At 32.7% G+C, this 23,336-nt stretch overlaps 4 protein-coding genes across 4 annotated transcripts; all 4 read left to right on the top strand.

The window, feature by feature from the left end:
* Window positions 1–282: 282 nt before the first annotated feature.
* Window positions 283–2,302, top strand: LOC107445198 (uncharacterized). Its single transcript, XM_087156993.1, has one exon. The coding sequence runs from the start codon at window positions 778–780 to the stop codon at window positions 1,792–1,794; it is 1,017 nt and encodes a 338-aa protein (XP_087013119.1). The 5' UTR covers window positions 283–777; the 3' UTR covers window positions 1,795–2,302.
* Window positions 2,303–10,564: 8,262 nt separating this feature from the next.
* On the top strand, window positions 10,565–11,499 carry LOC147814847 (uncharacterized). Its single transcript, XM_087156508.1, has 2 exons — window positions 10,565–10,721; window positions 10,772–11,499. The coding sequence occupies exons 1-2, from the start codon at window positions 10,565–10,567 to the stop codon at window positions 11,497–11,499; spliced, it is 885 nt and encodes a 294-aa protein (XP_087012634.1).
* Window positions 11,500–11,608: 109 nt separating this feature from the next.
* Window positions 11,609–12,004, top strand: LOC147814846 (uncharacterized). The gene has a single exon (XM_087156507.1). The coding sequence runs from the start codon at window positions 11,609–11,611 to the stop codon at window positions 12,002–12,004; it is 396 nt and encodes a 131-aa protein (XP_087012633.1).
* A 150-nt stretch (window positions 12,005–12,154) lies between these two features.
* LOC147814845 (uncharacterized) lies at window positions 12,155–13,528 on the top strand. Its single transcript, XM_087156506.1, has one exon. It carries the CDS (start codon window positions 12,155–12,157, stop codon window positions 13,526–13,528), a length of 1,374 nt encoding a protein of 457 aa, XP_087012632.1.
* Window positions 13,529–23,336: the final 9,808 nt, after the last annotated feature.

Below are 23,336 nucleotides of genomic sequence, written 5' to 3'. Positions count from 1 at the left end.
TGCACAATAGGCTATTGGCGATGGTCTGGGAAACATCCCGGAGGATGATCCGAAAATTTGCCATCACAATTTTGATCCTCTGCGGAAGGGATGGCACCCCCGCCTCGGTAGCCCGACGACCTGCGCGCGAAGTCGAGCACTTTACGGTAGCACAGTTTAACGAGGACCAATACCGCACACCCTCGGTCCCTATGCAGACTGATCCAAGTGAGACAAGGTCAGTTGGAAAATATGCAAAAAAATAAATAAATAAAAAATACGTAAAAAAATAAATAGTTTATGCATTCGAACGGTGGGCAGAACAAGAAAGTGTTAAACGCTCTAGGAATAGCCGGAAACGGAAATCGAAAAACAATAACAAACACTCTGAGAAACTTATTATTTTTATGTCTGTGCTCTTGACATAATGAACTAATAATTTGCGCTGTTTAAATGATTCTTAATATGTGATTTTGGTTCCTGACTGATGCTAACATTTGTTGAATAAAGGATTTCTAGGGGTGATTTCCGTAACGGTACGGAAATATTCCTCATTTCTACTTACTGAGGTAGTCAATAAAATTTTAAGTTAATCCCTTGCCTTTCGCCATGCTGAAGCCAAGAAAGTTTGAATTATTACTATGTTCTCTCCTGTCAATCAAGCAAAAATACGTTCATGCGGAAAACTACTCCATGCGGAGTAACTGAGAGAGTGCAATCAATTTTTATCATAGAGAGAAATTAAAAAAATATATATATATATATCTTCACTGAAATAAAGTTGTGATAAAATTCAACATGTGTGATAAAACTTTCTCATCGAAATCTCAGTTACCGGTACACCGTGATGTTCATACTCCAGAGAAACCTTATTCATGCAGTGTGTGTAAAAAATCTTTCACACAAAAATCTTCGTTAAAAAAGCACTCTCTTATTTATACTAGACAGAAACCGTATAAATGCAGTGTGTGCCATAAATCTTTCACACATAAATGTTATTTAAATCAACACTCTCTTGTTCATACTGGGGAGAAAGTTTATTCATGTAATGTGTGTGATCAGTCATTCACTCATAAATCTAGTTTATATAGGCATGCCCTTGTTCATACTAGAGAGAAAGCTTATTCATGCAGTGTGTGCGATAAAACTTTTTCATCGAAATGTCAGTTAAAGATACACTCTGTTGTTCATACTGGAGAGACGCCTTATTCATGTAGTGTGTGCAATAAAACTTTCGCACATATATCTTCTTTAAAACAACACTCTCTTATTCATACAGGACAGAAACCCTATTCATGCAGTGTGTGTAAACAATCTTTTACACAGAAAAGTCATTTAAATCAGCACTCTCTTGTTCACACTGGAGAGAAACTTTATTCGTGTAGTGTGTGTAATCTGTCATTCGCACATAAATATAGCTTGTATAGACATTCCCTAGTTCATACTGGTGAGAAACCTTATTCATGCAGTGTGTGCAATAAAACTTTCTCATTGAAGTCTTATTTAAAGATACACTGCATTATTCATACTGGAGAGAAACCCTATTCGTGCAGTGTCTGCAATAAATTCTTCAGGCGTAAATCTTCATTAAAAAAACATTCTCTTGTTCACACTGGGCAGAAACCCTATTCTTGCAGTGTGTGTAATCAATCTTTTGCACAAAAATATAACTTAAATCAACACTCTCTTCTTCATACCGAAGAAAAACTTTATTCATGTAGTGTGTGTGATCAATCGTTCACACAGCAACCAAGTTTATCTAGACATTTCTTTGTTCATACAGGAGAGAAACCTTATTCATGCAGTGTGCGATAAAACTTTCTCATTGAAATTTCAGTTAAAGGTACACTCTGTTGTTCATACTCGAGAGAAACCTTATTCATGCAGCCTGTGTGTTAAAAGTTTCTCATCCAAATCTCATTTGAAGGTACACTACCTTGTTCACACTAGAGAGAAACCTTAGTCAGATTGTGTTTGCAATAAAATATTTGAGCATTGAAATTTTAGTTATAGATACACTCTGTTGTTCAAAACTTGAGAGAAACTTTATTCATGCAGTATGTGTAATAAATCTTTCTTGCATAAATTTAGTTTAAATAAACACTCTTATTAATGTTGGAGAGAAAGCGTATTCATGCAGTGTGTGAAATAAATCTTTCACTCAGAAATTTAATTTATGTAAACAATATTTTCTTCATTTTGGGAAAAACTCTATTCTCGTGTGATTAATCTTTCTCATTCGAATATAGCTGAATAAACATTCTGTTGTTCTGACATACTGCAGATTATACTTATACCTGCAGCTTCTCGTTAAAATGTCAGTTAATGATACACTGATATTCATACTTTAGAAAAAACCTCGTTCATACAGTTTGTGCAAGAAATCTTTCTCACGTAAATCCATTTTAAAGAAAGAAAAACTTTGTTCATGCATTTTTATTTTATTTATTAATTTGAATTTTTTTTTTATAATTGTTTGAAATTTTCCTTAATTGCTTATAATAAATTTTTACAAAGTATTATTCTGTAATCTGTAAGTAAATTGACATAAATTTTTTAAGTACATAAACTCTTTCTGCATAATGTTGCCAATAACTCTATTGCCAAGAAAAATAAAGCCATAGTTTAAGTGCCTTATACTTGAAGCAATCTGATGATTTTAAACTAGATTATATAATCTTGCCAGGATGAATTCTCATAGCATTAGAACAGACAAATAATTTAAATATTTTAAAAGTTAATAAAAAATTTTAAAAATTGCCAATCTGGCAATATTTTTCCATGAAAATTACCTAAATCGCTGCCTTATTCTCAGTTTTTGCAAATTTTTATGAGCCCAGGTAATGCAGCATTGGAGTAAGTTTTTAAATATTGAAACATTAGACTACAAATGTTTTTCATTTTCACAAAACTGTGGCTTTTCTCCATATTGATGTTTTGCGACATTTTCAAAATAAGCGTAGACAACACAGGCTTTAGATAGGCTAAACTTCACCTAATAGTCAGAAGTAGTAGTTGCAAACTCACAGCAGCTATAAAAATGGCAGATTATTCGCAAAAAAAGCATAATTTTATATTACGACGAAGCCTTCGATAAACAACCTACAAAATTATTTTCTTGTTCATATTGGATAAATGAGTGATGTATTTTTTGTGGGTGTTCATATTTTATAAAAGTTAGAAAGTAACCTTATTCATGCAGTATGTGCTATAAAACATTTTCATAGAAAATTCTTTTAAAAGAATACGTTCTTGTTCATATTGGATAAATGAGTTATTATTGTGATGTGTGTGAAAAATCCTTTGCAATCAATATGAGTTTAACTGTAGATTATATTGTTTAGTATTGAATTAGTATTACAAATGTTTTTATAAGTTTTTCACTCAGAAATCTAATTTAAGTAATCACAATTTTGTTAATTCAAAAGAAGCCTCGTGCGATGATAAATCACAAAAATACAGTTTTAATTATAATTGAGTTGTTCTTACTGAAGACAGTTTCTGGTTGTACTATGTTTAATGAATATTTTTCAAGTAACAAGAGGAATGGAACTTGTAAGATAATCAAGCAAAAATAAATTAGGTTGGGATTCAAATGTTTCTGAGGTTATAAAAAAGAAATTTCTCAAATGGTTGGAAGATCTGAATATACTGCATACAGTGAAAATTCCCCGTCACGCTATTCTGAGAAATAGTAGCTTAAGTCTTCATGTATTTTGCGACGCTAGTGGTCTGTCATATGCAGCTGTTGTTTTCATTAGATGTGAGACAGAATGTCAAACAAAAGTACAATTGTTACTTGCTAAATCAAGAATAGCACCTTTAAAAAGAATATCTTTTCCTAGACTTGAACTTCTAAGCTGTTGCATTGGTACTCGTCTAGCAGATTTCGTTAAGAAAAGCTTAGAAATAGAAAATGTCAAAATTCATTATTGGTCCAATTCTACAACTGCTTTACAATGGATCCAGAAAGATGAGCCATGGAGTGTGTTTGTCAGAAATAGAGTAAAAGAAATCCGTGCTCTTTCATTAGGAAATTGGCGACACGTTCCCGGTCACTCTAATCCAGCCGATCTACCATCACGCGGCTGCTCGGTAACAAAATTATTGAGTTCAAAGGTGGTGGGAAGGTTCTTCCTGGTTGAAATTACCTGAAAACACATGGCCTCTATCTGAATATAAAATTGATGAAAAAGTTATCAACAAGGAAAAAGAAAAAAGAACAACAATACTCGTAAGTAAAAATTTGCTTGGAACAAACCAGTTTTTTTCTTATTCTTCAAGCTACACAAAGAATGGTTGGAAAATTCTAAGATTCCTTAAAAATTGCAAACTGTCTGAAAAAGATAGGAAAAAAGGTGAACTAACTCAGGCTGTTTGAGGCAAGAATTTTTTTTATTAGCAGTGTTTAGGAATGGTACAAATTCATTAAATGACGTCAATTCATCAAATGAAGTACAGAATTTGAATACTGCTCCAGAGTTCTTCCCTTACGTTCCTCGGTTGAAATGAAATTTATTAAGAAACTGAAGATAGAGAACTTCTCGGTTAGCTTGGTTACTTACCATGTCCTGAAATTTTTTTTTTTTAAATTCTGAATTGAATAATAAATTGACACTTCGAAAACAGTTCTTAGCAGAAATTTGTAATTTTCTCTAAGAAGCAACTATTTTCTGTTTTGGGAGAAAAAAAATCCGTAATTTGCAAAAAATTTTGTTTGATCATGCTTTATGAAAATTTTGTTTAGTGTTGCTTTCTTAAACCAGAAATACAGCAATTAACAATGAGCAGATAAATTATTATACACATGAAACGAACTAAGTCCACCAATTAAAATTTATCCTCACTTGCTGTAGAAAAGTTCAATGTTGAAAGAATTTCATTTACCTTGGCTCAAAAAAACCAATGATAATTGTTTAGTTTTTCTGAAGACATTAATTTGATAATACAAAGAGGAAATAAATGCATTCTTCCTTTTATGTATCATTTTTGTAGTTTTCATTCTTAAATATTTTTTAGTTTTCCTTTCAATGTAATGCAAATGTGTGTTAATTCCATCAAGAAGTCATCCGCAATGAGTATTTTCTCCTAATGCTAAATCTAAGAGTTCACTTGTCTTCTGGGCTTTGTTCAAAATTTCAAACCTACGGACTTGAACATTTATGGTTGTAAACTGAGAATTGAATCGGTCATTCTAAACCAGTTATAAAATAAAATACTTAATTAAAGGATTAAACTCATTTCTAAAGAAATTAAATTTATTAGACCTATGGTAACTTATAGCAGTGAAATTTATACTTTGAAGAATAAAAAGTTAAATTATTTTAAAAGAGTAAAATATTTGAAAGATATGTTAAAATAGCAAAAATAAAAGTGCGAGAATGAACATACTATAGTCTGTAAACAAGAACCTTCCTCACACATCTAAACACAAATGAAAATATTGGTCATTTAGTGTTAAAACACCGAGGAAGGTTCTTGTTTATAAGACCGAAATTTAAGTATGACCTTTTATGTATCATTATTTATGCTTTATTAACGCTTTTATGTGCAGCACAAAAATCTATGTTTTAAATACTAATTTAAATAAAGTTCAAATAGTTGAACCAAATCAAAAAAAAAAAAAAAATTGCCACGGAGGTTTAGAGATAATAGTGAACTTGATAGTTTAATTAAACAGAAAAAATTTAAATCGATTTATAAAATCAAGACGCTAAACAAGTTTATTTCTTTTGAACATTAAAATTTGATTTTATCTTCATTTTTTTTTTAAATGTTTTGATTTTATCTTCATTTTTTAAAAATGTTTGAAAAATTCAAATTCTATTTCAGAACCATCACTCAGAATACAACGAGCTAAATGTCACTTAATTTGTAACGTTTTTGTTTTAAAGAATTTCATTTTTAGAATCGATATTAAAAATGTTATCTAAATGTTGTTAATTGCGTTACTCTTAGGTTTGGCTGAAAACATAAAAACATCTCTAGCAGCAAAATAACTTGGGTTCTCGTTGAACTAATATTCATTAATCTTGACTTAATAAAGGTAAAAAGATCCGATGTTGACCCTATATAGAACTGTTAGATTAACATAATATTTCATATCCATTATTCAGCCAATATCGGCTCTATATAGAATTGTCCATTTCACCCAATATTTTGCAGTCACTTTTCAACCAATATCGGCCCTATATAGTTATTATCCAATGTTAAAAGCCATTCCAGGACTTACACGTCCCGATATTGGTCCGTTATTGAGATAATTTTGAGCCCAACTGGGGCCATGGTAAAATTGTTGCTAGACATTTAAAACTTCCTTCAAATTGTAACTCAGAACTTAACCAATACCTAAATTTCTGAAAGAGAAGAGAAATATTTTGATCAAACATTTTATTTGCCATTAAAACTGTTTTTTTTCCTTTATAAATTTCATGGAATAATAATAATCAAAATAATATTAATAATTGCAAGCATTTAAATTGTATGCATAATAAAAGTACAAGTAGTAATGCAAATCTAAAGGACAATGACAACAATTCGGACTTTATCAACTATAATAACAGATCAAATCAGAATTGAACAGATTTGATCAAATTAAAACTTGAAAAAGAAATGAAAATAAATTATATACCCAATATTTATCTCAATTTACATAATAACTTAATTCATGTAACTTAATAAATAATAATGTAAATAAATAATTGAAAATAACAAGGGAAATAAGCATTGTAAAATTATCTGACCTACTAGTCTGGTTATTAATTTTAAAAACATGAGTAGCATGACAATTATATTCTAAACATTGGACATATGATATTGTTACATTTAATAATGATTATAACAATAAATTAATTATGCTCTACAAAGGGATATTTAGATAAAATTGCGCTTCGTTTTTTTTGGTGCATAATTAGCAAGGGATTCAAAATATTGCATAGTCATTTTGTGTTTCTTTCCGGATCTTTCAATGCGCTCTTCAACAACATTGCCAATATCACTGGCTATTTTCTTTCTGGCATCACACAGCTCGGCGTAAGTGTTAATTGGTCTACCAGCATCGGTTTCTGAACAATTCAAACTTTTCAAATGCTCCCTGCATAAGATCAATTGGTTAGTACCCTTATTGTCTTTCCTCGCTGTTCGGCCTTTGATCTGTATCTCTTCTTTTTCATCCAAAGAAAAGAACGTTTGAATGACATGAATACCTCCCTTTTCTTCCACGCTGCGGTCGTTTGACTTGTAGTCGATTCCCCGACCCATGGTTTTGGTGGCGAGGGTCACATTGTGTGCAATACCTGCCTCGTTTGCACGCCATTCCATTGCTTCAGAATCTTCATTTCCAGTTAGTGTGTGTAGGCGGTTGATATTATTTTTACATTTCTCAGCGAATAATTGCATTTCGATATCGGTTTCGACGAAAACTAAGACGGCGCGATTAAGGTGAACATTTTTTACAACATCGAATATGAAAGAAAGCCAACTGTCTTGCGTGTCCAGAATAAAAACATCTTTCGAGGGTTCGAAAATAAGTTTTCGCTCTCCGTAGAAAGATGGCATTGCAGGCATGGTCTGAATTCCATACTTAATTATTGCGTTTCTTTCAGATTCATTTAGAGTCATAAGCGTGCCACTCACACCAAGGATGTTTTCATAACTCAAAGGTAAATTTGCATAAGAGATGGAGCCCATTTTCACTGACAAGTAACCATAGTTCCTATAATTTTTGTGTTCATAATTGTCTTTTTTCAATCTGAAATAATTGAACACGTTCTGATATCGGACGAATATATTTGTATAATAAATAAGAGAAAAATCTCGGTAAGAAATGAATCCATCTTTATTAATTTTGTGTGTTTCGTCAATCACTTTATTTGCGCTGCTTTTCGAGACGAAAATTGCGTCATCAACCATCTCTTTTAGATTATTTTCAAACAGATCGGTGGTACTTTTTAAAAATGTACTGAACTCACCGTACTTTTCATATTTTATGCGTAAATTGATGAACTCAGTAATTTTTCTCAGCACCTTGTCTCTCTCAGTAATACCACTTTCAACAATTTTCCAAATCTCCGGCTGAATTTCTGATAGCTCTTTCATTTTCAAAAATACAGCAGGATTACAAGTATTACCATAAAAATCTTCAGAGAAAAATACATCAGCCTCATCAATTAAAAGAACGGTTCTTTTAAAATCTTTATTATTATCCACTACTTTATAATTAAGTTTATTTAAGACAAAATCCTCAGTAATAGAATGTAATGAACTTTCAATACCGTTAACCTTACGAGTCAATGTTTTTTGAGCCATGTCGCCAAAAGTATTATAACTTATTTTAGACTTTAAATCAAATTGATTAAAAATAGAAAAAAAGGGATCGAAATCTTATTCATCACGCTTTGCTAACAAATCACTGTAGCATACTACAAATGCTTCATTTTCTGTCAAAGCTATTAACGCAGAGATAAGACACAAAATAAGTGATTTTCCTTGACCTGTTAAAATCTGAACAAACTGTTTTGGCACCCCAGTAGTCTCGTGGTCAACACCCAAAAGTCTCAGTATGCACAAAATTTGAACACAATGTGGTTCTATTCTTTTCTTTATGATTGCAACATCTTTGGATTCTTGAAAAGACCAAACTGAAGCTAAGTTAGGCCAATAAAACAGGTAGAACGTTTTGTTTAAATTTAGGGGTCCATTTTTAAAAAGGCAGTTTTTTCACTTTTCCCAGATCTTTCTTAAGCTCTTTCAAAATTTCAGCGATTTCTAAATTTTCCAAAGATACCATCTTTTTCGTATAACGGTTGTAACAGTCTTCTAGTATGTTTTTGTTAATTTTTATTTGAAACTCATTTTTTCCAGCTGCTCTACTCACCTCTCGTTCGCAAAACTTTAAAGCTTGCTGTATCCCAATCTGATTTTGTTTGCGAGAATTCAGGTAGAAGTTCTCAACGCTGTCAAGAGATTTTTTAAAATCCGAATAATCTTTGCAGTTTTCTACGACGCATTGAAATGGTAGAGTACAGTCTCTTACGAAGTGTTCCAGATCAGTGTAGTCAGTTTGATCTTCGAAATGAGTAAATGAATGCCCAATGGCGAGTAACAAATCCCCCACCGATTTGACGCAATCTTCATCACTCCAATCTGCTTTATTAAATAACAATATTATAATATCCAATAACTTTTTTATCGTTTCAATCACAAAATGCTTAGGAGGTTCTCCTTGTTTTTTCTCGAGTTTTTCAATGAATCTTTCAGGTTCTTTAATTTTGTACGCTGTAATGTTGCCTTTTGTCACCTCCTCGACATTTCCTTTTAACTCCTTAAAATACGAAATCTTAGAAATGAACCATGCAAAATTAATTCCTTTTAAGTGTTTCAAAAATTCGTTGTACATTCTCAAAAATTTAATCATGAAGATTTCTCCGAAATTTCGTAAACAAGCTTTATGAACTATTTCCAGCAGTTTTTTCATCACGGATTCCACATCAGATTTAAATATACTGCAAGGTATTGGAAGTTTTCCAACAATTGAGCGTCTGTGTTCCCAGTATTCGTTGTATATGTCCAGCAAGTTAGAGAAGTGGTGTAACAAAGAATCGTCTTCGTCAGAGCGAAGGACATCTTTTATAACGTCAATTTGCTTAGTTAAAATACTACTATCGATGTCCGTTAGGGTAGAACTGGTTGCAGAGAAGTAAGGATACGTCTGGAAAATGAATTTTATAATGTTTTGAGTAGCGACACGAAATGATTCTTGACGTTCTTGTTCACTCACTTGAATGAAATTTACAAAGCCAGTCAGCACAGATGATGACAATTGCTTAAAACGAGCATTCGATTTGTCGCATAAGATAGGAGCGAGGGCACAGTCTTTTAAAAGAAACAATAAATAAAATAGGTTACAAACCAATAGGGCAGGAAAACTTAAATCATAGTCTTTTCGGTGGATTGCAAAGAACTAATCAGCATTATAAATACAGAATTTTTTTGAGCGATTTAAATCGGGATTATTTTTGTAACTTTGAAGTTTATGATCAGGAAAAAATTTTTACAGAAATTCCTAAAATAAGAGACGGCTCGTGGATAAAAGAAGCGAGTAAGTTAGGAATTAAATTTTGCGATTATAAAGACATAGGAGGGGTGAATTCGGAAACTAAAGAAATTGATTTACTTATCGGAGCCGACGTTTGCGGTAAACTTTTCACAGGTATTATTAAATCGGTTTCAGAAAATTTAATTGCATTCGAAACGCGATTAGGTTGGACACTTATGGGTAAAACTCGTGATCCTGAAAACAGTAATAGTACCAACACAGTTTTGTCCCTTCATGTGGCTCAGGCTAAAATTTCGGATCTCTGGAAACTAGATACGTTAGGAATATTAGACCCAGGTGAAAAAGAATCAAGAGAAGAAATTGCGAAAGCTACCGAAAACCATTTTAATCGCAACATTAAGGTAACTTGAAGATGGGAGATATGAAGTGAGCCTTCCATGGATCTTAAATCACCCTACTTTGCCTAGTTATAGAAATGTTGCTGAAAGAAGATTGAAGAACTGCGTTGAGTCCCTAAAGAAATCAGAAATGTTAGAAGATTATGAAGCGGTATTTAAAGAATGGCTACAAGAGGGAATTATCGAAGAGGTTGACCCAGACGATACAGCCGCCAATGAACATTTTTTGCCCCATCGAGCAGTGATAAAAGAAAATTCTACTACCAAGATCAGACCTGTTTTTGATGGTTCGACCAAAATAAAAAATTCCTCTCTATCAATAATTGTCTTGAAAAAGGACCTAATCTTGTGGAGCTCATTCCTTCAGTGATCAACAGATTTAGATTAAATAAGATTGGAGTCATTGCAGATATTCGAAAAGCTTTCTTACAGATCCAACTGAGTGAAGCTGATAGACCTTTCCTAAGATTTCTATGGTGTGAAAATGGAGACCTTTCGAAGATCAAAATTTACCAACATAGAAGAGTGGTGTTGGGCTTGACTTGCAGTCCATATTTGTTGGGAGCCACCCTACGGTACAATTTGAAGAAAGAGACAGAATCAATGCTGGAAACTGCAGTTAAATTAGAAGAATCATTTTATGTAGATAATTGCTTAACCAGTGTTGAAGATAGAGAACATTTGCACAAATTTATTACTGAATCTCAGTATATATTGAAGAGAGCTCTATTCGATCTAAGAGGGTGGGAGCATAGTATCCTAAATTCACAAGAAGTAGCCATCCCTAATGAAGAAAGAAAAGTACCAGTTTTGGGACTGATTTGGAAATTAAGTACTGATTCATTGACTTTGGACTTAAAGGAAACATCGCAGGCCTCTGAGACTTCAACCAAAAGAAAAATTCTGTCTGAAGTTCACAAAGTATTCGACCCCATTGGTTACACGTGTCCAGTAACATTAAGACCGAAGATCATGCTTCAGGAGTGCTGGAAGCTAAAATGCACTGGGATGCAGAATTACCATCTTCTATTAGAAAACCGTTTGAAAAATGGCAAAAACAACTAAGTCAATTGAAAGATATAACGATTCCGAGATGTCTCTTGGACAATCCTGAAGGTTCGAGAAATTTAAGTTTGCATATTTTTTGTGATGCGAGCAAGGTAGCTTATGCTACATGCATATTCCTGAGAAGCCAAACGATGACTCGACATCATGTCAGCTCATTCAAGCTCGATCTCGAGTAGCTCCTCTAAAACCCGTCACAATACCCAGACTTGAACTTTTATCCTGTACAATTGGAGCTAGACTGGCACATGGAGTTAAATCAGACTTAAGACTTGAAAATATTCCAACATTTTTCTGGTCAGATTCAGTAAATGCCCTCTTTTGGATAAAAAGGAATGAAAATTGGGCCCCTTTTGTTTACAACAGAGTCCAAGAAATCAGATCTCTCAGTTTGCCAGAAGAATGGAATTATGTTCCCGGAACTCTTAATCCAGCTGATCTTCCCTCACGAGGATGTTCTGCAGAGCATCTTAAGCAATCTAAATGGTGGGAGGGCCCTATATAGTTGAAAGATCCACCACAGCTCTGGCCAAAAGATATTATCGATCCAGATTTGGACATTATCAACGCTGAAAGAAGAAAAACGGTAGTGACTTCAACAAATTTATTCAAAGGACAAATTCCGTTATATGATACTTTAACATCATATCGAAAAATGATAAAGGTAACTGCTTGGATTTACAGATTTTATAGAAACATCAAGAGTGCTACGGATGAACGAAACTTCGAGAAACAACTGACTATTGAAGAAATGAAAGACGCTGAAATGGTTATTATGAAGTACGTGCAGAACAGATGCCTAGCAGAAGAAACCAAGCCTTGCTATACTTCTTTACAAACTATAACGGATGATGAAGGCCTTATACGAGTCAGAACAAGAATAGCCATGAGGCAGGATTTGAGAACATTTAAGTATCCTATTGTTCTACCATCTGACCATAATGTCACTCACTGCCTTATACTTGATAAACACAAAGAACTAAAACATGCCGGAACTCAAATTGTAATGTCAGTTCTAAGAGAACAATATTGGATCCTCAGATGCAGAAAAACTGTTCAACGAGTGATTAAGAAATGTGTCACTTGCAAAAGATTCAGTGCTCGTCCTACAGAAGTGCTAAGTGGTCCTCTACCTGAAGATCGTGTACGAGAAGCATTGATTTTCGAGGTCATTGGAGTGGATTTGTGCGGACCACTCTTTTTGAAGGATGGAAGCAAGAGTTGGATCGTGCTGTTCACCTGTGCGGTTTTCCGAGCCATTCATGTTGAATTAGTAACTTCACTTTCCACGGATAGCTTTCTGTTGGCATTTAGAAGGTTTATAGCACGACGAGGAAGACCCGCAACGGTTTTCTCTGACAACGGCACAAATCTGACTCGAGCGTCTACAGATCTGAAATCAGTAGACTTCAAAAAACTAAAAGAGTTTGCTACTTCGAAAAAGATTCACTGGAAGTTCAATCCTCCTTCTGCACCCTGGTGGGGTGGATTTTTTGAAAGAATGATTGGAATGCTAAAATCAATTTTACGGAAAGTCCTTGGAAGAGCAAACCTTCTCTATGAAGAGCTATACACAGTCATTTGTGATGTTGAAAGCATCATAAATTCCAGACCACTTACGTACATCTCAGAAGATCTAGAGGACCTGATACCATTAACACCTGCCATGTTTTTGCACGACCTTAAAGAATCTGGAGTACCAGATATTGATTTAATTGATGCCACCAGGATGAAAAAACGATTTGCCTATCGTCAAAAAATTCGAGAGGACTTAAGAAAACGTTTCCGAATTGAATACTTAGGACAACTTAAGAATTTTGCCCGTAAAAAGAAAGACTCTCAAGTTAAAGAAGGAGAAATCGTTCTCGTAGGAGACGATAACAACAAACGCATCAATTGGCTTTTGGGCAAAATAGAAGCTCTTTACCCCGGCGAAGATGGAAAAATAAGAGTGGTGCGCGTAAAAACTCGGCATAGATCATACTTACGACCATGTCGAAAACTTTATAGACTTGAATTGCCTAATTGAGTTTCGTCACGACATTCGTCGTCCAAAACTCAAGGTGGGAGGATGTAACGAGCCCTCATCCCAGAAAACTATCCCCAGATGGCGCCGCTGGCGCAACAGAAGTAATAACTTTTTATTTCTCAAAAACTTAAAAACAGTAGAAGTAGATGTAATGTAACTAGAGACGCGCCATGCAGCGCTAATACCTAACTCAATGTTTTGATCACTTTATAATCATCATTTACCATTTCATGTAAATTCATCTTCATCTATTTGTAATTAAAACCAATAAAGGTTTATGAATCATCAAATTGGCGGTCTAAAGGTAAGTGGAACATTTTCCACTATTCATATTGAAAAACAAGAATTCATTTAGATTGAACATTTTCATTGGTTTATTAACTTTTAATTTCAATATGTAGTTGTAAGTGAATGTTTAGATATATCTTCTTTTTTTTTCAGATTGCCGAAAATGCAATCTACGTTTCAGGAGAACTATTTTTTTTTTGACAGAGATAGTTCTTTTTTAAGCAAATTTTAAAATATATAAAACCAAATAGTATAATTTTTCCGTGAAATGAACACTCTCTTATGAAAAGTTTGTTCTGTACGTGATAAGGAGAAAAGAGTTTCTCAAAGTTCCTGGAAAAAAAAAAGATAGATCAATCAAACAATCAGTCAATACTTGCTAGAAATGAGTAAATAAAACGGTGTATACAAAACGAAATTTAGCGCAATGTTCAATCATAATAGAAAAAAAACTACAGAAGTTATGCCAATATTTTATATATCAAGTGGTATTAACTTTGGCCTTAGCAAATAACTTTTGCTCAATAAACGAAAAAATAATCATATGCACGTACGGACCATTTGCAAGAAATGCGACATTTGTGTCTTTGGCCTTTATTCAATTTCATTTGAGGACATTTTACAGACCTTTGAAGACTTTACATTTTAATAACATAAATTTTATTTTTGAATAAATATTATGTATATATAAATATTATGTATATTATAAAACCAGGCAGTTTAAATAGATTTAAAATTTAAAGAATGTTTAAAATATGCTGTGCAAATCAGTGTTGCTAAATGAGAGAGTTAATGCATTACATTTCTCAGTAGAGAATTTTTGAAATTTCATAATCCACCAGAAAAACGATGTTCATACTAGTCACAAGTGTCTCCATTAAATCAATCACTAAAAAGCCATATAATAAATTAAATGAAAAAAAAAATCATTTCCATGACTACTCATTATTTCATATACACTCTATAACAGAAAAATCGATGCACCAAGAAGGAGTTGTTCGATGGAAATGAAAATTGGTGGATAGGAAGACAATGTACAGAATAGTAAATGATTAAAATTTCAGAATAATTGAATAATTTATTGCAGAGTTACAGTAACAAGTTCAATAAGGTGTTGACCCCCCTCTTACTTGGATACAAGCTGCACACACGTCGTAGCATAGACCGATAAAGCTCCCGGATGGTCTATTGCGGTATTTCCTGCCAAATTCGATCCAATTGGACTGTAGGAACATCATATGTCACATGTCTATTCATGTTATTTTTATGAGAGTTGCGAATGGCAACAGATCAAAAAATAATAATAAAAAATGAGTGTTCTAAAAAATGTCTGCTGATCATTTTTATCCTGTAACTCTGTTGCGTACAACTGGTGACCCGGATTTTTGACATGGCTACAAAAAACAGTGAAAAGATCGAAGCAACGATCGTCATGGACGCCGAAGCTAATAAAGTAAGCATTAAAATTCCACCTTTTTGGAGAGAGAAACCCGACATTTGGTTTTACCAAGTAGAAGCACAGTTTCAAATAAATAAGATCACAACTGAAGAAACCAAATTTAATTATTTGATATCCCAACTGGAACAGAAGTATGTAGAAAATATTTGGGACATTATTAAAGACACTAAGCCTAACAAATAAACCATGGCGAAAGAAAGACTTTTAAATACGTTTAAGGAAAGCGAAAACAAGAGAATTCAGCGCTTAGTTACAGGATTAGAACTTGGAGATTACAAGCCAAGTCAACTTTTGCAAAAAATGAAAAATTTAGGAGCAGACGATTTTTCAGAAAAAGTGTTAAAATCTTTATGGCTTGATAAAATGCCGAATTTTATACGAAATATTCTGCTTGTCAGTGAAGAAAGTTTAGATAAACTGTCTACGATGGCGGATAAAATTCACGAAATGAAAACTGGGGAAGAAATATGTGCTGTTTTACCAAATGTTACCAACAATGATGCTTTAATTGCACGAATAGCAGCATTAGAACAGAAAATTGATTCACTGCAAATAAATGACCGTAGTAGATCTAAATTTAGAAATAATTACCGAAATACATCTCGAAGTCGCAGTCATTCAATAAAAGCATTCAATAGGAAAGGTAAATATTGTTACTATCATTTTAAATTTGGTAATCGTTGCCGACCTGAGAAATGTTATTCACCATGTGCTTGGCGAGAAAAGTCGGAAAACTCCATGATGCAACAGGATTAGCGGCTACAACTGTTGCTGATGTTAATGAAAGCCGCAAGTTCAGATTATTTGTAAAGGATAAAAATTTAGTATTACGATTTTTAGTTGATTCAGGAGTTGATGTTAGTCTAATACCTGCAACTCAGCGAAATAAAACAGTAGAAGATTTTAAACTATATGCAGCAAATGGATCCGAGATTACAACCTATGGAATCAAAATATTAACTGTTGATTTAGGACTTCGCCGCTCATTTAATTTCCCATTTATTATCGCCAAAATTAATAAAGGAATAATAGGGGCCGATTTCCTTAATAAGTTTAATTTATTAATTGACATTAAAGAAAAAAGATTAATTGATGGAGTAACCAATTTAACAGTTAAAGGAGAAATTTCTCCAATATGCATGACGGAAACAATTTCCACTATGGATAAAAATTCTAAGTTTTCTGAATTATTCTCTTCATATCCAAATTTAACTAAGCCAAACTTATTAATTAGTGATGCTAAACATGAAATTCGACATTTTATCGCCACAACGGGAAAACCTGTGTTTTCTAAGGCACGACAATTAGATCCAAAAAAATTGAAAATAGCCAAAGAAGAATTTCAATTCATGCTAGACAACGGGATCATTAGACCTTCAAAATCGCCCTGGGCAAGTCCCTTACATATGGTTAAAAAGAAGGATGGGTCTTACAGACCATGTGGAGATTATAGAAGACTAAACGACCAAACAATACCAGACCGATATCCAATACCAAGAATCGAAGATTTCCATCATATTTTAAAAGACACCAAAGTATTTTCTAAATTCGATTTATTTAAAGCTTATTATCAACTTCCTATAAATGAAGAGGACAAACAAAAAACCGCAATAATTACCCCTTTCGGACTCTTTGAATTCAACGTTATGAGTTTCGGCCTCAGAAATGCACCTTCAACGTTTCAACGCTTCATAAATGAAGTTCTGTGTGGACTTGATTTCGTTTTTCCTTATCTAGACGATATATTAGTGGCATCTCGAAACAAAGAAGAGCATCAATCTCATTTAAAACAACTTTTTGATAAATTAGATAAATATGGCCTCAGAATCAATATCTCCAAGTCAGTCATTGCTGTGGAGAAATTGGAGTTTTTGGGATATGAAATCAGTTCGGAAGGATCCAAGCCCCTTTCCCAAAAAGTAGAAGCAATCCATAATTACAAGTTGCCAGAAACCATACGTGAACTGAGAACCTTTCTTGGTCTAATAAACTATTATAGACGATACATCAAAGACGCTGCTAAAACACAAGCAATTCTCCACGAATATTTGAAAGGAGCTCATAAAAATGACAAAAGAAAAATAATGTGGACTGAACAAGCTATTAACATGTTTGAAAAATGCAAACAAGACTTATCCAATGTAGCCTTGCTAACATATCCGAAGTTTGAATTACCTCTATGCCTTTGCTCAGATGCTTCAGATTTCGCAATCGGATCTGTATTGGAACAATACGAAAATGGTGCTTGGAAACCGATAGCTTTCTATTCAAAAAAATTAAATGATGCACAGAAATCATATAGTACCTACGACAGAGAATTATTAGGGATATATCTTTCTGTAAAGCATTTCAAACATCTATTAGAAGGTCGAGAATTTACTATATTTACAGACCATAAGCCACTGGTTTTTGCCTTCAAACAAAAAAATGAAAAAGCATCTCCAAGACAAAATAGACATCTCCAGTACATATCCCAGTTTTCGACTAACCTTCAACACATTATTGGCAAAAATAATATCGTCGCAGACGCGTTATCCCGAATTCAAGAAGTAACTAGTGTAGATTATGAGAAAATTGCTGATGATCAAAGTAGTGATGAAGAATTAAAACAACTAATGCAATCAGACACAACCTTAAAATTTAAACAACAACCACTACAGTCTGGTAAATTTCTATGGTGTGATATCTCTGCTAATAAAATTAGACCATATATACCTAAAAATTCAAGAATGATTATTTTCAAACTGATACATGGTTTATCTCATCCAGGAATCAGATCAACTATCAAACAGATAGCGTCAAGATTTATTTGGCCTGGAATTCGAAAAGATGTTCGAATTTGGGCACAATCCTGTATTGATTGCCAAAAAAACAAAATTTCAAAACATACTAAATCCCAGTTTGGAGAATATCGACAACCCGATGAAAGATTTAACGAGATACGTATTGACCTAATTGGACCGTTACCCCCATCCAATGGAAACAGATACTGTTTGACTTGTATTGACCGTTTTACAAGCTGGATAGAAGTAGTTCCTATACCTGATATCAAAGCTGAAACAGTCGCCAGATGTTTCTATGAAAATTGGATAGTTAGATTTGGAGTGCCATACAGAGTAATTACCGATAGAGGATCACAGTTTGATTCTGAAACGTTTAAATCTCTTACCAACTTATGTGGAGTAAAAATCAACAGAACAACTGCATATCATCCTCAGTGCAATGGCAAAATTGAGCGTCAACATCGTACATTGAAAACTGCAATAAAGGCACACAACTCTATTAAATGGTCTGAAACTCTTCCTACTGTCTTACTTGGTCTCAGAGCTCCTCTACGTGATGACACCAACTATTCAATATCTCAGATGGTTTATAGTAAATGCATTAAACTTCCTGGTGAATTTTTTGATAACTCAAAAGTGACAACATCCACGGAAAACTTTATTAGCAATCTTCAACATCAAATGGAAACATTAAAACCTTTAGAGTCAAAATATTTCAAAAGGAACAAAGTATTTGTGCACAAAGATTTAAGTTCATGTTCACATGTTTTTATGCGGATTGATAGAGTCAGGAAGCCATTAGAGTCTCCTTATCAAGGACCCTATAAAGTGATGGATAAGTCAGAAAAGTATTTTGTAATTAGTTATAAAGGAAAAAACGTAAGCATTTCAATAGACAGGCTTAAACCAGCGTATCTAATGAATTCTGAAAATGAGAATCCAGATTACGATGAAAACCTAAAAGCTGCAAAACCTAACGAATGTTTAACATCAAATAAATTACAAGAAAATGCAGCCAATTCCGAGCAAAATGTTAAAATGTCTAGATTTGGCAGAAAAATAAAAAAGCCTGTTCGCTTTTTAGAACAAAACTGTATTAATTAGATACATATACATTTATTTTATATATATACTTTTTATTGCATTGAAACTAGAATGGTATAATTTGTATATATGTTATATTAATATCTTGTATATATGTTTTCGTATTATGATGAGTCATTATGTAGTATAATTTTTGAACTGTATATATGCTGTTATATTATCATTATATGACAAATTTGACATACTTGCCTAGCATCGTAACTTAGTTACTGGTGAGGGAGTATTGTAGGAACATCATATGTCACATGTCTATTCATGTTATTTTTATGAGAGTTGCGAATGGCAACAGATCAAAAAATAATAATAAAAAATGAGTGTTCTAAAAAATGTCTGCTGATCATTTTTATCCTGTAACTCTGTTGCGTACAGGACCCGAGGTCATCAACATTCCGTGCCAGAAGCAATAGCCTTCCGATCATATCCCAGACATGCTCGATGGGAGAGAGATCTGGTGATCTGTCAGGCAAAGGAAGAGTTTGACAAGCTTGCAGACAGTTCATAGCAACGCGTGCCGTATGTGGTCTGGCATTGTCCTGCTGAAAAACCAGCCCAGGGCGCTGCAAAAGGAACGGTAGCAAAACAGGTCTTAGGATGTCGCCGACGTACCGCTGTGCAGTAAGTGTACCTCTAATGACGACTAAAGGGGTCCGGCTGTCAAAGGAAATGGTACCCCAGACGATAATGCCTTGTTGAGGGTCGGTGTGGCGTGCAATAGTGAAGGCAGGATCCCCTCTCTGCCCTGTGCGTCTCCAAACAAGTCTTCGATGATCGTCAGGACTAGGACTGGGCGATATTAGAAATTATGTATCGTGATGCATCGTCAGTTTTGCATCGCGATATAGCGATGTATCGTGATATAGTATTTTTGAATTTCATTTACTTGTACGGCACAGAAAGTCAGATTTCTATCAAAACTTCATACTCAGATTGATTTAAATCAATTTATAAATTTGAAGATATATATGTTTTGCTTAAGAAAGATATTAAATAAATTGACTACAATGTTCAAATCTTACTTAAAATATTTATTGAAATGTTTGTTTAGAAATTAATAATACGCGTAAAACAAAGTGCTAAAAACCATTTTTAAAGCGTTTTTTACAAATTAATATTTTCTTGTACTATTATGCATAAATAATTACATAATTATTAAGTTCGATCGTAATGTTCAATTTTTAAATGAAGCGTTAAAAATTATTTGTATGTTTAAAACAAAGTGCTAAATAAATTTTAGAAAAAAAAAAACTTTTAAGACACTATTTTTTATTATTATCATTTCAGTTATTATAGTTCTATTATAGTTCATTTACGTCGCACTAGAGCTGCACAATGAGCTATTGGCGACGGTCTGGGAAACATCCCTGAGAATGATCCGAAGACATGCCATCACAATGTTGATCCTCTGCAGATGGGATGACACTCCCGCTTTGGTAGCTCGACGACCTGCACGCGAAGTCGAGCACTTTACGGTAGAACAGTTTAACGAGGACCAATACCGCACACCCTCGGTCCCTACGCAGACTGATCCAAGTGGTCACTCACCCGCACGCGATTTTCCCTAATGTCGACTCCCGGCCACCTCCACTCGCCGCGGTTTTATTTGACAACTGTTTCATCGCCTTATCTAGTAACCCTCACTGAGAGGCAACCCTATGCTCGCCTCAATACAGCACTCGCAAAATTCGTAAACGAATCTTCGCGCTCATGGATATTTTTAAAAGTTGCTTGTTTAAAAGTTGCTTGTTGAATTAAGTGAAGATTTTATCCTCGTTTAATACTAGAAAAATTCAAATAACGAGAAAAAATACTTCGTCATTCTATATAGAAAGAGGAAGAAAAATTTACCTACACACAATTATTTCAGTTAATTACATAAATATTTCGGTTAAAATAAATTTTCAAATAGAAATTATTCCTGTAAATTAAATAACAATTTGGAGTGATAAAATATTTATATCTTCAGAATAATCAATTTCTTTTGAATACCTTAATTAATAAACTAAGTTTAAAAAAATAATCTCCTATATAAATCATCACATTATTAAGTGTTCATATTTTTAAAGAAAAAAGTATCAAAAAATTTTTTACGAAGTTTGAAAAATAATTCTTTTCATTTCCTTCATTTTTACTAGTTTTTTTCAATTATTTCTATTTTATAAAAAATATGTATTCTTCAATATGCTTACAATATCTTGAAATTTTTTTTTTACATATTTTATACTGAACAACTTTTGATTGGCAATATTTTCTTCATAAGAGAGTCTTTAAAAAAATTTGAAAATATTTTCATTAAATTTGTTCAAATATTTTTTGTAAAATACGCGCTATTATGAAAACAAGGGGGAAAAATATTTTTAGTAAAGCCATGACATAAAGAAACAAATCTATGACATATTTACTAATATTTTCGTATAGTTAATTTATTTCTTATAACATCAAATCATATTTACTAAAACTTAAAATTGTGGCTGCTTAACTTTTTTTAATGTTTCTTAAATTTGTCATGGAAAATTCCGATATTTTCCATTATTCTTGCTTTTATCACTATTATTTGTGCATATCTGAAATTACTCACCTGCTTTTGAGTTGTTTCCTATTTAATTTTATCATATATTTTGCTATATATATTTATCCTTTCATTCTATGCTTCATTAATTTCATAAATTATCCATCTTGTAACTTTTTATTCATAATTTTATAACAACTTTAGCTTATTAGATTCTGTAATTCAACAATTGGTCTATATATTTAATAATTTTTTTATTCAATTTTTGGGCTTCAAAATAAGATATGGAAAAAATACTATGAAAATTATTACATTTATTGTCACTCTAAAATGAGGCCTTTTTTCCCTCCTAAGTACGGAAACACATTTACTAACTTAAGGTAACTTAATTTAACACGATTCATCTATTTTAATAAGAACGATTCAGAGAAAAGCAGGATCAGAAAAAGTGAGATGTGTATTTTAATTTATATTCTGCTTCAAAAATGGGACAAATGAGACTCAGAAAACTTTTCTGTTATTATTTAATAGTATTCATTAGTCTTTAAAATTTCAAAGGAAATTTTTAGTTGCTCGAATCATATAATAGTATCATTTGTAACAACTTGTTTTTTAAATTTTTTTACACAATAGCTTTTATTGTTTGTAATTTGCTTTAAAAGTTCAAACATTTATTCTTAGATTGTCATGCATTCTGTGTGTCTGAAAACTGTATGACCTATTTTATTTTATCTGTCCCTTGCAGAATGGTAATAATTGTTTCTTATTTGGTAATACAAATCTTACTTTTGCTGAGATAACTGATCGCAAGAGTTTTGATCATAACATCGATTAATTGTTTTAGAGAAAAGTGTAAGTCCTCAGCCTTTCAACCCAATTGATATAAACTACTTTCTTTATTTAAAGTAAATTGTTAAATTTAAAAATTGTTAAGATTCTTTTATTTGACTCAATATCTTGTCTTTAATGAATCAGAAAGAAATAAACAGATTGTCCTTAAATTGTTTTACAGTTATGATATGAGAATGTCAAAGTTGATACTTACTGTTTACATTATATTTTTATTTTACAAATCATAAAAAGTTTTCTTTAATCAAAATTGTGTTCACCTCATAAATATACTTTAACTGCTACAAATTTTTAAGTCTTGGCGACCAAAGCTGTAGAATTGGCTGATTCGTATAAAGGAATTTTTCGTTTGGGACATAGCATTTACAGAAAAGTGTCAAATCTAAGTACGATTGTTTGGACTCGAATATTATTGGCACAAATACCGCAAATGGGAATCATTACATTAAATTTAATCATAGATATCAGTGTCAGAAAAGTAAAAGAGAGTAAATTCATATTTAAAGCTGACAGCAACAATATCCTCATCATTACACACATATAAAAAGAAAGTACTTAAAACTCATAAATTGTGTAGTTACTTAAATTAAAAGCTTTAAAAACTAAACAATATAGCAAGACCCTGCTGCATTATTGAATATTGCGTCCTCATACTTGGTAAAGACACCATAAATTTGAAATAAATTTATAAAAATAAATAAAATGCTATATCCTACACCCACAACAAAGCTTTATCCTAAAAAGGAAACAAAAAATTACGAAATAAATAGGTGTTTCAGGAAGTCCGAATAAAAAGAGACTGATAATACACAAAAACTT

This window comes from Parasteatoda tepidariorum, chromosome 2 (genome assembly GCF_982258835.1).
Source record: "Parasteatoda tepidariorum strain Cologne lab strain chromosome 2, Ptep-v5.0, whole genome shotgun sequence".
Lineage (NCBI taxonomy): Eukaryota > Metazoa > Arthropoda > Arachnida > Araneae > Theridiidae > Parasteatoda > Parasteatoda tepidariorum.
Note: the sequence above shows the minus strand (reverse complement) of the source record. Positions and strands in the feature narration are given on the sequence as shown.